Source organism: Labrus mixtus, chromosome 7, assembly GCF_963584025.1.
Source record: "Labrus mixtus chromosome 7, fLabMix1.1, whole genome shotgun sequence".
Taxonomy (NCBI): domain Eukaryota; kingdom Metazoa; phylum Chordata; class Actinopteri; order Labriformes; family Labridae; genus Labrus; species Labrus mixtus.
This window is the reverse complement of record NC_083618.1, coordinates 5,042,411-5,056,199: the sequence shown is the minus strand read 5'-3', so window position 1 is coordinate 5,056,199 and position 13,789 is coordinate 5,042,411. Positions and strand designations below refer to the sequence as shown.

Here is a 13,789-nt window from a genome sequence, read left to right as displayed (position 1 = left end):
TCATAAGTCCAGTTTCATTCAACAATATTTACAGAACACATTCGACCGCAGCTGAATTTGAGGGGGGAATACAGCTGACTGAAGTTTTTACAACTTTTTATTTTCCACAAAAATGCATGTGCTTTCAGGGTGTGTAATGTAATTATAATTCAACAAAATAGCTGATTTTAAATGAAATTTGATTTGATTATTTTACATGATCGCATTTTAGAAAGGATTTTCTGAGCATGGTCGACAAAGAGGTTCATATAATATTGTCTCTTGATAGGGTGCCTCCAAGCATGACATCCCGAGATTATAGGTTAGTCCAGAGAATTTGGCATCAGGCGTTGGGAGATTATTTTGACGTAGTGTCACAACGATCTGACAGGCACGCAGACACATCTAAAAATATCCGTGACGTTTCCAAGCCGGAAACGCTTCTGCTGCCGCTGCTGCAGCAGCACGATAATGTGACCCAGAGCGCGCCTGATGTTCCTGGTTTAACATGTTTGCTGTGAGTCGTAAATGGGACTCACCCATTCAGAAACCTCTGAAAAGTGACCTACTGTCGTCAGAGGGCAAGATGAGTTTCAAGAGGGAAAAAAAACCTGCGCCTGAAAACACACGCATTTAAAATTAAACAGTTTTATAATATCGGTCAGAAATTAAATGTCTTAACTGAACTAGTCGTGCGTTTAGCTGCAAATCAGACAGATAATGGTCCTGGTGATTTAAATATCATACAACGTCGTCGTAATTCATATTTTAAAGCAGTAAACAAATATACTGGTATATTCATTGGCACATACATTGATAAATTGTGCTCCAATCTGTTTGTTGCTTTTTCAGCACCATGGACAGCTCCCTCAGTGCTGATCATAGACTGATGCTTCTTTATGAAAGTACCTCAGTTGTAGTTTAAATTATGTATTTAATTGTATACTTGTTTGGAAAATGGATGAGTGTGTCTGCATCTTATTTTAGTATAGGTCATATAATCCACAAACACTTTATTTTGCAACGAAAGCCTTCCACAATTTATTTTCTGTTTGCAGGTCTGAAATATACCCGTGCGCAAAAGCCGATTTCCAACTCTCAACTGATGTTGACTTTGTAATTTCGCAACTTAAATTGTCAAAACAAAACGAAATAAAACAAAACAAAAACAAAAAATAACTTAAAATGTTGAAGGATTTCTTACACCCGTTCTCCAACGCAGCGCACCGCTGTGCGTAACGCCACGCACAAAGGAGGCGTGATGTGGTCTGCGGCCAGCCCTGGCAGGGCTAGAGTGTGTTAGGGTTGTAAAGGTCTTCCTCACCCAAAGCGCGCAGGATACCGTGGACACAGATATTCACAGAAGAAGCCAGGTCAGACGACCCGACCGGCAAGGCTGCAACATGCGCTCACAACTGCTCGCTGCGTTTCAGCCCCCCAGCGCACCTGGCGCGCCGCTTGGATCAGTTTTAACGCGCTTACTTCTTTCACTCCGTCTATTTTGCACTCCGGATCAGGCTGTCAGCGGATCGGGACAACGGGGGCAACCCGGTGAGTGGCTGATAATTGCTCCTGTCCCCGCGCACGGAGCAATGTACTGTGGTTTTACTTGAAGAGACACATGGAGAACCCAGCCAAATATATCTCATCGGTGCAGGGGATTGACTCTGCGCCGGCACCCCTCGGAGAGATTATGAGGAACAGCACCGAAACGGAGGCGACAAACGACTGGAGGAAGGATATGGTGTTGCGCACAATGACGGGCTGCCTACTGTGCCTGCTCATCCTATGGACTCTGTTGGGGAACATCATGGTTTGCGCCGCGGTGTTGCGCTTTCGGCACTTGCGGACCAAAGTCACCAACATTTTTATCGTCTCTCTGGCTCTGTCGGATTTATTCGTGGCTGTCCTTGTGATGCCCTGGAAAGCTGTGGCAGAGATGGCGGGGTACTGGCCGTTTGGCACTTTCTGTAATATTTGGGTCGCTTTTGACATTATGTGTTCTACCGCGTCCATCCTCAACCTCTGCATCATAAGCATGGATAGATACTGGGCAATTTCCAGTCCCTTCCGCTACGAGAGGAAAATGACCCAGCGAGTTGCCTTTGTTATGATAAGCATCACTTGGACGCTGTCTGTGCTCATTTCATTCATACCGGTCCAGCTAAACTGGCACAAAGCCAGCGGGGAGGACATGACTGGGATGGACAACTCTTCCTCTATTCGGCAGGTGGAGGAAAACTGCGACTCCAGCCTAAGCAGAGAGTACGCTATATCCTCGTCTTTGATAAGTTTCTATATTCCCGTTGCAATTATGATTGTGACTTATACTAGAATATACCGAATTGCACAAATACAAATTAGAAGAATAGCCTCCCTGGAGAGAGCGGCAGAGCACGCACAAAGTTGCAGGACTAACAGAATAGAGTGCCAACACCACAACACCTTGAAAACGTCGATTAAACGGGAAACCAAAGTGTTCAAAACTCTGTCGGTGATTATGGGTGTCTTTGTGTGTTGCTGGTTACCATTTTTCGTCCTGAACTGTATGGTCCCGTTCTGCGACAGACCGACCACAGACCGGGACGCTGGTCTGCCCTGCGTAAGCGAGACTACTTTTGACGTATTCGTGTGGTTTGGCTGGACAAACTCCTCCCTCAATCCCATCATTTACGCCTTCAACGCCGAATTCAGGAAGGCCTTCGCGAGCCTGTTGGGCTGTCGCAATTTCTGCTCTAACACTCCAGTGGAGACAGTCAACATCAGCAACGAGCTGGTCTCATATAACCAAGATACCCTCATCCACAAGGAAATCGCGAACGCCTACGTCAACATGATCCCCAACGTGGTTGAATGTATTGAGCACGAGGAGACTTTTGACAGGATTTCACAGTTTTCTCACAACAACGAGAACGCCACCGACTCAATTTGTGACTTGGAGGACTGTGAGGCAGACATCAGCCTTGACACGATGTCCCCGTTTACACCAAATGGATTACATTGACTCCAACTTTGTCTCAACGTGCGTAATTGGATGTATTGACATCAATTCCATCGTCCATTCTGCTCCTTAACAGTCCCAAAAGCTCCTGTCCACATGGAGCCCACGTGTCATGTTATAGCCTACTGAGGGATCTATAGTGACTTGCTCATGGACACTTCAGCAGGATTCTGAAGCCACCAGGCATATTTCCTGCTGCCGGTTTGCGTTATAAATGACATGTGATGTTGTCGTCCTGTTCTGAAAAAAGTGATGTGTAGGTGTTAATTTATATGACAAGTAAAGTTTGTGTTCATTTGTTTAAAGGTTCAGTGTAATTGAAGCTGTTGTTTACTCGAAGGCATTACTCGCAGCGTCCTTGTCTCATCCGCTTGGAGGGGTGGAAATGTTTGTAAAGATTAACATGAGGAACCATAATATACAGAACTTTTGCTGCTTATAAACCTCATGTGCATCCAGTGCCCACTTTCCAGTGAGTTTGAAAACTGAGGGCAGCCTTACCAAGAAAACAAAATGCAGTCATTTCAGCGCCTTACAGCTTTTTTTTCGAGTTTCGAGACATGAAAAAGGAATGTGTTGAATAGAGAATAGATAAATGATGCCAAAATGCAGTATTAACGTGTTTACCCTCTGCACTCACCCCAGCGATTACCCCAGCACACACACCTCATCACCTCACTGATTATTATTATGCAGTTGGATCAGGCTCAGATGGCAGGAGCCTTTGATGGAGCATTTCACGATGTGAAAAGGCACAAAGTCCTCTGCTTCAAACGCATAAAAGTGAGCTTGTTTACACTGGAATCGCTGATCCAGATTAAAGACTTTGTCTAAAACCCACAGAATCGTTCTAGCCGTCAGAGTTGTAACTTTTGTAACTCATTTCTCATCGAGGCCAAAACTACTGAATGGCTCTGCTTTGTCAGGTCATATTAAACTAGAGTAACAACAGAAGAGAAAATCATACAACAGTCTCACTTTTCAAAAGTTGACGAGAAAGCTTAAGTAAGTCACAATCAAACTTCAGAGAATAGCTCATGGTAAGTTTACGATGAAATATTGATCTGACATTTAAAAACAACAACTATGGAAGGAGTAAGGAACAAACCAAAGTGAACTTAAATACTGATGAGTCATTGTGCTTCCCTCATAATTACTCCCAGTGGAGGATACTATAATAGGTCATCATGAATTCCTAGCCAACAGACAAGGGAGCTACATATGATTAAATCATTAGGTATTGATCAGCTCATGGATATCAGTGAATCCATTTTATTGATCACTTTCCTCACGAGTTGCTTCTGATTAACTCTGATTGAACCAGGCACAAAAGTACTCATTCTCACGTGAACATACATGTGTTTTTACACATCTAAAGTACCAATATTTCTTACTGAGTAGTGACTGTGTAGTCCATCATTTCTTAACCAATGTCTTTGGAGTATGCACTTCTGTGGTAGCCCTTTAATTAATAGGAGCATCATCCTGAGATGTCCGTAATTACACCACTAAAATGCTGCCATGTGTGAGAACAATCCATAATGGAAACAGGATTTCTCTGTTTAAATAAAAAAAAAAAACATATTCCTGAAATTGTACAGAACTTTTTATTTTAAATACAAACTTCAAGCAGCTATTGCTATAAACACAGCAGCTAAACATTCAGAAGATTGTTTAACAATTTGGGTCAACGGTGATCATAATGCTCAGTATGAAGTTTTGTTTTCACAAAGGCATAAAGGAATAATTGGATATTTAGCTCAAGTCTGCCTGTTGCCTTTTTCTGAACTAAAAAAGGAAATGATAGGAATTTCTGAGTGAAAACGTGTCAAATCAAAAGTCATCTCTCCATAATGAAGACAGACATCTACTTCATTTGCATTGATTTAGGAATGACTATCAAAACCACTGATAATAGGGCATTAGCTTGTAAGCTAACCTTAGCTAAATAGAACTCAGATTAAGGGAAAATTTAAAACTATCGAAAAAACTCTCAGTGCCCAGCTGTCATGTCAAGGAAAGCATGCAGAAAAAAATTGGATTTGTACACACTGACATGCCCACCTCTAAAGTGCGAGAGATCAGAGGTTACACAAGATGTGTTACCAAAGATCAAGTCACAATTGTGTCAAGTTATTATAACTTACAGACACAAACTCCTAAAACATCACCTCATGACTCTGCGACCAGCCAGTTTGATGCAGCCACGTACAAGTAACGTAGGACTGCTTAAAAAACAGTATCCTAACTCATGAATGATCTTAAACTTGTTTTGTGATTTTTAACTGGTTGTTTCAGAACTTAAAGTACTGAAATGATTCATCAATGTTCTAGTTCTTATTGGTTTGTTCCTTAAGTTTTCACTAATTAACGGATCGTTACGTTATCAGTTACATACTCAAACTTGATCATGATTAACTAACATAATTAAATTCATGTTTTTTCTCGAGTTTCAACTCAAAATAAAATAGAAAGTACCCTGACCAAATTGTCAGGACTGTCCTGAATGACCAAAGATGTCTGTAGGAGTGAATCAATAACACAGACACAATAAGGCTAACATGTTTTGTCAACTAGAATGATTGTTGCCATGGAAATCTCCCAGTCACCTGCAGGCCACTGGGCCAACACATCTGGATGTCGTACATCACCTCTCCCACACCTCTCTCTATCTTTGTACTGTACAGATGACCTGATCTGAATGTATATGGATGTCCTTCAAAGTGTGAAATGTGTCATCATTTGTCTAATAAAATGCTGTCATGCTGAGCGGTACAGAGTTCTCTGCTATGTTCCTGAAGGTGACATTAGAGTTTATGTCTTTTCACAAAGGGATAAACACTGCAAGGTTGGAGGGTTTTCACCTTTAATGTAACTTCAGTTTTACCACACTCAGCAGTGACTCATGCATATGCAACTCTGACCTTCACACTATTGAGAGAATGTTTAGGTGTGTGTGTCTGTGTGTGTGTGTGTGTGTGTGTGTGTCTGTGTGTGGGGAGGATGACAGGAAAGATTGTCAGAGAAACGTACAGCAAGAGAAGACATCCAACAGAGGTCCCCATCAGACCCAAAATACTTTAAATGTAGTGTTTGCATGGTGTGCTTCTTCTGCTCCTCCAATTCAGTTCCTCAGACTGACCTGTCTCCCACAGGTTCAGACAGCAGGTGTGTGTACATAGAGGCAAATGTATGTAATGTAACAAAGAGAGCAGACTCCAGTGAAGTGGCTCTGCTCTACACGATTCCATCTATTCTATGCAAATGAGGATTTAGAGCTTTCTTTTCTTCGAAACGATATCAATGCAGCACCTTATCAGCACATAAAGCCATGCGAGAGAACAATATACCTCAGCAGGCACTCTTGTTGAACTGCCAACACAAACCTTCAGTCCAGTCTTTTCACCAGAAAAAAAATACTGCACACAAAAGTGAGCAAACAGCAAACCTCCATCTATACGCTGCATTTTGCATACATTTTGTCTGAATTGGACTTTGATTCTGAATGCAGGTAATTATCATTGCAGTTGTATAGAATAAAGAAAAGTCCAAACTGTACCAATCACCCCGGGGGTCCCTGTTGTTTTATGATTTCATACCATTATGAATACATTTACTGCCACAAGTCCTGTATGACAGGTATACAAATAGTATAAACCCTACATAAAAAACACCTTTAAAAACAGTAACAGTTTCACACTTCAACATTTATAACTGGTCTTGGGCATTACAACTGCACATGAGGATAAAGATTAAGTGGGTGTAACATACATTCTGCATAAAATCTAATGTAGACTTGACATAGATGTAAACTAGGACTTAAAATTAGATAGGGTAAGAAAATAAAACAGCATAAAACCCATAGACTGTAAATATTAATGGACGAAGCCTGAGTGTTGTCAGCCATCTGTTACGACAGGGGGTGCCGGCAGCTCATCGGCAGCTGCCGCCATGATGGAAATCCTGTCTCAGCCTAACTTTCAGTCAACCCTGAAAGCGACAGGCTTGGAGTCGAAGCTGAGGTGAGTTTTAAGCCTCTTGATGAACCGTTATATCGTGCCCACCTTACAATCATGTCAGGTTTTCAAAATCAGAACGGAGCTGTTTTAAAAAATTCACCCCTGCACAGTGTGTGCCAGTGATGACAATGACTAATCAGACCTATTTAGTAGTTGTACCAAGGCTGTAAACAGGTTTACTTCTGCTGTAAAAACAGCTTTTTTGCCAGTCATGTGTATGTGACTTCCGGTGTTCTTGGAGCCAGCCTCAAGCGGACACTCGATGAACTGCAGGAATTTTCAATTCCGCATTGACTTCATTTTTCAAGACCGGAGGTTGCCGCTTTATAAAAACCCAGCTTTTGGCAGGTATGTTGCATTATGGGTAATGTGGAAGCCAAGTTGGGAAAAAAGAAGCCATAAAATACAAAAGATTATATTTCTGAATTGCATGCATCAGGTTTATGACTTCAAATTAAAATAACTATCTAATATGATTCTAAGAATGTATTACAGAAGTGTAATAATGATAACATAAAAAGTGCAAATACAAGCATCTTAAAGGAAGAATGTGCGATTTATTTTGATCTAGTAGATGTCGCCCTTGAACACCAGCATGAAACCAAAAAAAACTGCTGCTTAGAGACACCTCCGCTATTCTGAAGCCTCGGCTCTCCTCCAGTGACACACCTCCAACCCCCTTCCACTTGGTACACACGAGAAAGTTTAGCGCAAGCAGCAGACAGATTGTCCTTGGCTCAGAGCTGCATTTGCCCAAGGCCTGCATAGTTGTGTTATTAGGCTAATGTAAGAACACTTAGCTTGTAGCTTCACATTCCATGTACATTCATGTAAATTTACGCAGAAAAGACTGTGATCTAAAAACGCTTGATGTCATTAAAATAAGCAGTGAGTAGGCTATATTATTCTTTTTTTCCTCTGGTCCTTGACTAAAACAGCTTTATGCGCTAGGGGAGCAGTTGGCCATCCTGTCCATGTAAACCTGATGTAAACACAGCTCCAAGAGCAACACAGCCAGCAGGATTCGCATTTCTTAGGCATTGTTGACAGTCATGACTCAGAGAGACATATTGGACTTGATTTATCTTTTATTATACTCTAATACCATGAAAAGCCCTGCATATTGCATCAAAATATAGCTAAAATACATACAAAATGTAGTTGAGGTATAAAAGTCAAAGTAATCAATGTGCAGAAAATGCCCCCTTGTGAGTATAATTATTCTTAAAAACACATCTACAGATTATCAATACCAAAACACAAATCATTTTAACTAGTTTACTGGTGTCGTTAATTTTGATGACTTCACTGTGAAGGCACTTTCCTACAAGCCCTCACTGCTAAAGGTAGGTTCCAGATGTAGTTTACCTGTACAAAGGATTTCTCTTGAGGGTAAGGAACTACAAAGAACTAAATCTTAAATACTGTATATCAACCCTGTTCCATCTCTACAGCCTCAAAATCACTCCGTATGTATCTCTGGCTTGGTAGGTGAGAAAATGATATTATTAGCAGTGGGTACCTATGTCAGCATTTCCACTGTTGCCGATTGAAAATGGACACTTGCAGTGTGCGAAAACGCTGCGTAATCATTGTCTGGAACTGCCTGAAGGAAGCTGTAACTCCCCTTGAGTTCTTTGGAAAACATTGAAATCTGTTTTGGCATGACAGCTAGCATGCCTGTTGTTACGCAGTAGGTTCTGTTAGTATGATACGCTACACTAGCTAAGCAACAACCCCATGGGATTGATTGACACATAAAAATATATCAGTATTGAACTTTGACAAGCGGTACATTAGTAGGCCTGTTCCCGACTAAGGATTTACATCGAACCTGATTCCTCAGATTATGCCTATTGTAGACAGATCATCAAATGATTTTTTGTTTGCGCTCATTTTTACGTCCAGAACCACACTGTGGAGCCCTATACATTAGCCATGTTTCTAAATTGGTTAGTGTTTATTGAGGCTGCAGACGTCCTTTTTGGTGTCTTTAATAATAAATCTGGCTTGCTGCCTTTAAGGATGTGCAGTTACGCAGGAATACTGTTACACGGCAATGTGAGGCAATGGCTGTGGATGTGGAGGAGTAACTCGAGGGACATTGAGGCATGCAAGTGTTTCTCCTATTTGACAAGTCGACTGACATGCTGGATGTGGCACAGTTTTTTTAGTACAATGGTTTTGGGAGACACAAGTGCCAAGGAAGAGCTACTCTTTTTGCCATTGAAAGGACACACAAAGAGGTGTAGATATTTTCAATGCCTTCCTGGAATTTGTTAACAAAAGCAAATTTCCCCACTCCTAGCTCTTCTCAATTACAGCTGATTGAACTCTAGCGATGAAAGGCCTCACCAGAGGGATTATTGCACTGTTCGAATGTGGCAAAGGTGGTGGCAAAGAAGAACCCACGCCGCCACCGTGGTGCTTGCACCCCAGGAAATACACAGCAAAACTGATTGCTCTTGTAATTTGATAAGGCACACAGGGGGGGGGGGACGCTCACCCTGATTGCCTAGCCTCCGAACTAAGCGGCTCAGCTGCTGAAAGAAAAACTAAACAAAAAATAATTGAACAACCAAATAAAATGAACATAACCAGAACCCAGTTAGTTTAAGGTTAAAATAAACTGGAATTAACCAACTAATAAACAAAAAAGTCAAGGATATCACGAAAGTAAAGAAACAATACAGTATAAACAATTGAACCAAACTAATAAACACAACCAAAACGATGGGTTTAAGGAGCCAAAAAGAGGTACAAAAAAGGGGCTTTAAAGGAGTCTATCAAGTGTGCACTAAAGGTTAGAAATAAAAAAGGTACATTAAAGGCTACAAAATATAATACAAAAGGATATACTAAAGAGACTACTTAAAGGGTGAATAGAAAGAAGGGATACTTAAAGGGCGCATTAACAGCAGCTGTTTGACAAACCTAAAAGGAAACCCAACTGTTACTAAAAAGTATCATAACTCATAGCTGAGCCACCCTACTCGCCACCGTGAGGCTTCACAAATAATAGCTCTTGAGATCGGGGTACCGTAGGCCAACTGAGATAGGAGCTCAAATTTAAGCTGGCCTGATTAGTGAGTGGGCGAGGGGACAGGTGAGAGGCTGCATTCAACAATCACAGAATATCGTCCACCATACAAACAAAGTGAATCTTGCCCAGACATTCTTTATAAACATTGTGTAAATCACCAGCAATCATTGTGTAGGAAGATTTAAATATGAATGAAGTGATGGATGTCGCCATGAAGATTGTGTGCTCCATGCGGGCTAGGAGTCTACAGAGGAGGTTATTCCATGTTCACTCGGAGGAGACAGGGGCAGACCTCACAGATGTATGCAGTAGCATACAGATGTAAGGGGGTTAAGCAGAGATAAATCTCTGGCGAGATTCAATTAATTGTTGCCTGAAATCAAGAATTTTCTGAATTTTTCAACACATGTAGAATATGCAAAGCTAGAGGACTCCCAGTGGCTTCATGATTAATAATTTCTTTCAGATCTCACTGGCCAGCTTAATTTAGAGCTGCACGGAAAAGATAAAGATGTAATGGACATGATCACTTCAGTGAGCACATTTAGAAGCAAGCTACAACTGCTGTCAAGAAGGCTGCACCGCTATGACCCTTCCTCACATGCAGGCAGAATTACAACGTCAGGGCAAAGTCCTCACACAGCGTGAAATTGCACATTAGGATGCACAAGTTCAGAGTATCTTTTCAGAATTTCAGAAGCGTTTCACCGGCTTTGCATCCATTGAGTCTTTTGCCAGCTTTATGTGTTTTCCATTAGGTGCAAGTATTGATGTGGATGACATTGCTTCCAAAATAGTGTCACTGTTCCTGATACTGCAAAATAACATTGAGATCAAATCCTGGGCAACACCAACGGAAAGTCCTGGATCCTACTGCTGGAACTAAAGTATCCCATCCTCAGAAGATGTGCCTTAAACCTGACAACTCTTTTTGGATCAACCTCTTTGTGTGAGTCGGCTTTTTCTTACATTCAAATCATTGAGTCCAAATACAGATCCACTATGACCTTGTGGCCTGCAACTATAGCTGCGTCCTGCCACTGCCAAAGATCCCACTAAGGTAGAGACATCTATTTCTGCCTTTCTGATTGAAATAACTACTCTGTATTAGACACAAACGGATCAAAGACCAAACACTAACCCCCAGCTACAGACCAACAATCAACTGCAACATTGGCATAATAAGTTATATCTGTTATTTTCCAACCGTCAAAAAAAAGGTTTTTCTTTTTTCCCATTATTTGAGTACACTGATTAGACGTCTATGTTTGGTCCAGATTTCACCTTATATCTGCTTCTGTAACAAGATTCACACATGGACATTTTCAAGTCTTAGCCCATATAAATATATTGCAGTTAAAATTATTACAATACTAAGCAGTGTATTACAAACAAAAAGGACATGGACTTGACCCTTAGGTGCTGATGTGTCATCAGCACCTAAGGGTCAAGTCCATGTCTTCTTAGCATATATGTCAAAACTGAACAGCCTTTGCATTGATGGAATTTCATATACCAGGAGAAGAGAAATGCTGCAAAAGTGTTCTTTTTCCACCACTCTTTCAAAAATGAACAAATTATTTATTTTATACAAATTTCAAGTGTTTTCTGCCACTTTGATGTTGTACCTGTATTTAATGCAGTTAAAACTGGTTGATAAAGAGGTCATGGAACCAACCCCATTTCATCCTCTTTTAAACCAAATTTCTGCATTGAGATCACAGTAAGTGCTTTCTGGATAATTTCCTGCGTACTTGGCTTGGGCAGAATTTTCAGATAGTGAGGCGTGCTTGCCCTGGTGGGCGTCAGAGGACTCCAGGAGAGGTAGAAAGTGGGGAATAATACACAAACCAGGTGGTTCCTCCCGCACCCCTTCAGCCTATTCCTATTATAGGGGAGCCTTTTGAGAGACTCATTGTGGACTGTGTAGGCCCTCTCCCCAAATCAAAATCTGGCTATCAATATCTCTTGACCATCATGTGTGCAAACACGCGTTATCCTGAGGCAATACCACTGCGTTCGCTTAAGGCTAAAGCAGTTGTCCGGGAGCTTCTGTACTACTTTTGGTTTACCGAAAGTTATTCAGACTGATCAAGGAAGTAATTTCATGTCCAAGGTGTTTAATCAGGTTCTAGAGGTTCTGAGACTGAAGCATCAGGTTTCTAGTGCTTATCACCCTGAGAGCCAGGGGGCGCTAGAGCGTTTTCACCAGACTCTTAAGTATATGCTCCACACTTACTGTCTCGAACATGGTCCTGAGTGGGATGAAGGTATTCCATTATTGTTGTTTGCAATCCGTGAAACTGTGCAAGAGTCACTGGGGTTCAGCCCTTCAGAGTTGTTTTTTGGCAACACAGTCAAGGGACCTTTGAAGTTGCTTTGTGAGCAACTAATGTCAGAGTCTCCACAATGCGTGTGAAGTGGCTAAAGAGGCCATGGCAGACTCTCAAGTTAAAATTAAACAACGATTCGACAAAAACGCTGTTAAGCGCTCTTTTCACCCAGGAGACTCGGTACTGGTTCTACTGCCGATACCTGGGTCAGTGTTGCAAGCCAGGTTTTCCGGACCGTATGTTGTTGAAAAGAAGCTGACTGACACTGATTGTTGGTACTCCAGACAGAAGGCGTATGACTCGTGTTTGCCATGTGAATATGTTGAAGTCTCATGCTGTTCGGTCCCAAGGGGGACAAAACCCCTCGAAGGAAGTCAGTTGTGTTGGTACGGTTTTAGTTGTTACCATTTGTCCTGATGATGATGGCTTGGCCAAAGAAGCATTGGGTACCAGGCTTCAGAACTCTCAGTTATTGGAAAACTTAGAGGCTCAAGTTTCTTATCTTCCTGCCTCTAAAAGGTTGGATGTTTGTCAGCTGATACATAGCCATCTGGCTCTGTTTTCAGATGTGCCCACTCGCACAAATGTCCTGCAACATGACATTGATGTAGGGGATAGCACTCCAGTCAACAGCATCCTTATCATGTTAATCCTGTTAAGAAGGAATTACTGAGGAAAGAGGTTGAGTATTTACTCACCAATGGTCTTGCAGTTCCAAGTAATAGCTCATGGAGTTCACCTTGTTTTCTTGTTCCAAAAGCCGACAAAACTCCTAGGTTCTGCACGGACTACAGGAAGGTTAATAGTGTTACCAAGGCTGACTCCTTCCCTCTTCCCCATGTTGAAGACTGCATTGACAAAGTAGGGATGGCATGTATTGTGACAAAGCTGGACTTGTTAAAAGGATATTGGCAGGTTCCATTAACCCAGAAAGCGCCTGACATCTCTGCTTTCGTCACCCCTGAAAATTTCCTTCAGTACACCTTTATGGCGTTTGTCATGTGTAATGCCCCTGCCACCTTTCAACGACTTACGTGGACAGTGTTGTCTGGTGTACCTAATTGTGAGGCCTATTTAGATTATGTTTTCGTGTATTCACCTGACTGGGAGAGTCACATGGACACTTTGCGCACTGTGTTTGATAGGCTTCATTAACTCTGAACCTGAGTAAATGTGAATTTGCTAAAGCTACCATTACTTACCTTGGCAAAGAAGTAGGTCAGGGACAGGTTCGCCCTATTGCAGCCAAGATCATTGCTGTCGCTCAGTACCCAGCCCCCACTACTAAACGGCAGTTGCAGCGTTTCCTTGGATTAGCGGGTTATTATAGAGCTTTTTGTCGTAACTTTGCTACCATTGTTGCTCCACTGACTGATCTTGTCAGTCCGTCCAGAGAGTTAGTGTGGGATTCCAG

General features: G+C 41.8%; 1 protein-coding gene across 1 annotated transcript; it reads left to right on the top strand.

Annotated features, from left to right (window-relative positions):
* The first annotated feature begins 1,157 nt into the window (after positions 1–1,157).
* drd5a (dopamine receptor D5a) lies at positions 1,158–5,749 on the top strand. The gene has a single exon (XM_061042300.1). It carries the CDS (start codon positions 1,601–1,603, stop codon positions 2,981–2,983), a length of 1,383 nt encoding a protein of 460 aa, XP_060898283.1. The 5' UTR covers positions 1,158–1,600; the 3' UTR covers positions 2,984–5,749.
* The last annotated feature ends 8,040 nt before the right edge of the window (positions 5,750–13,789 follow it).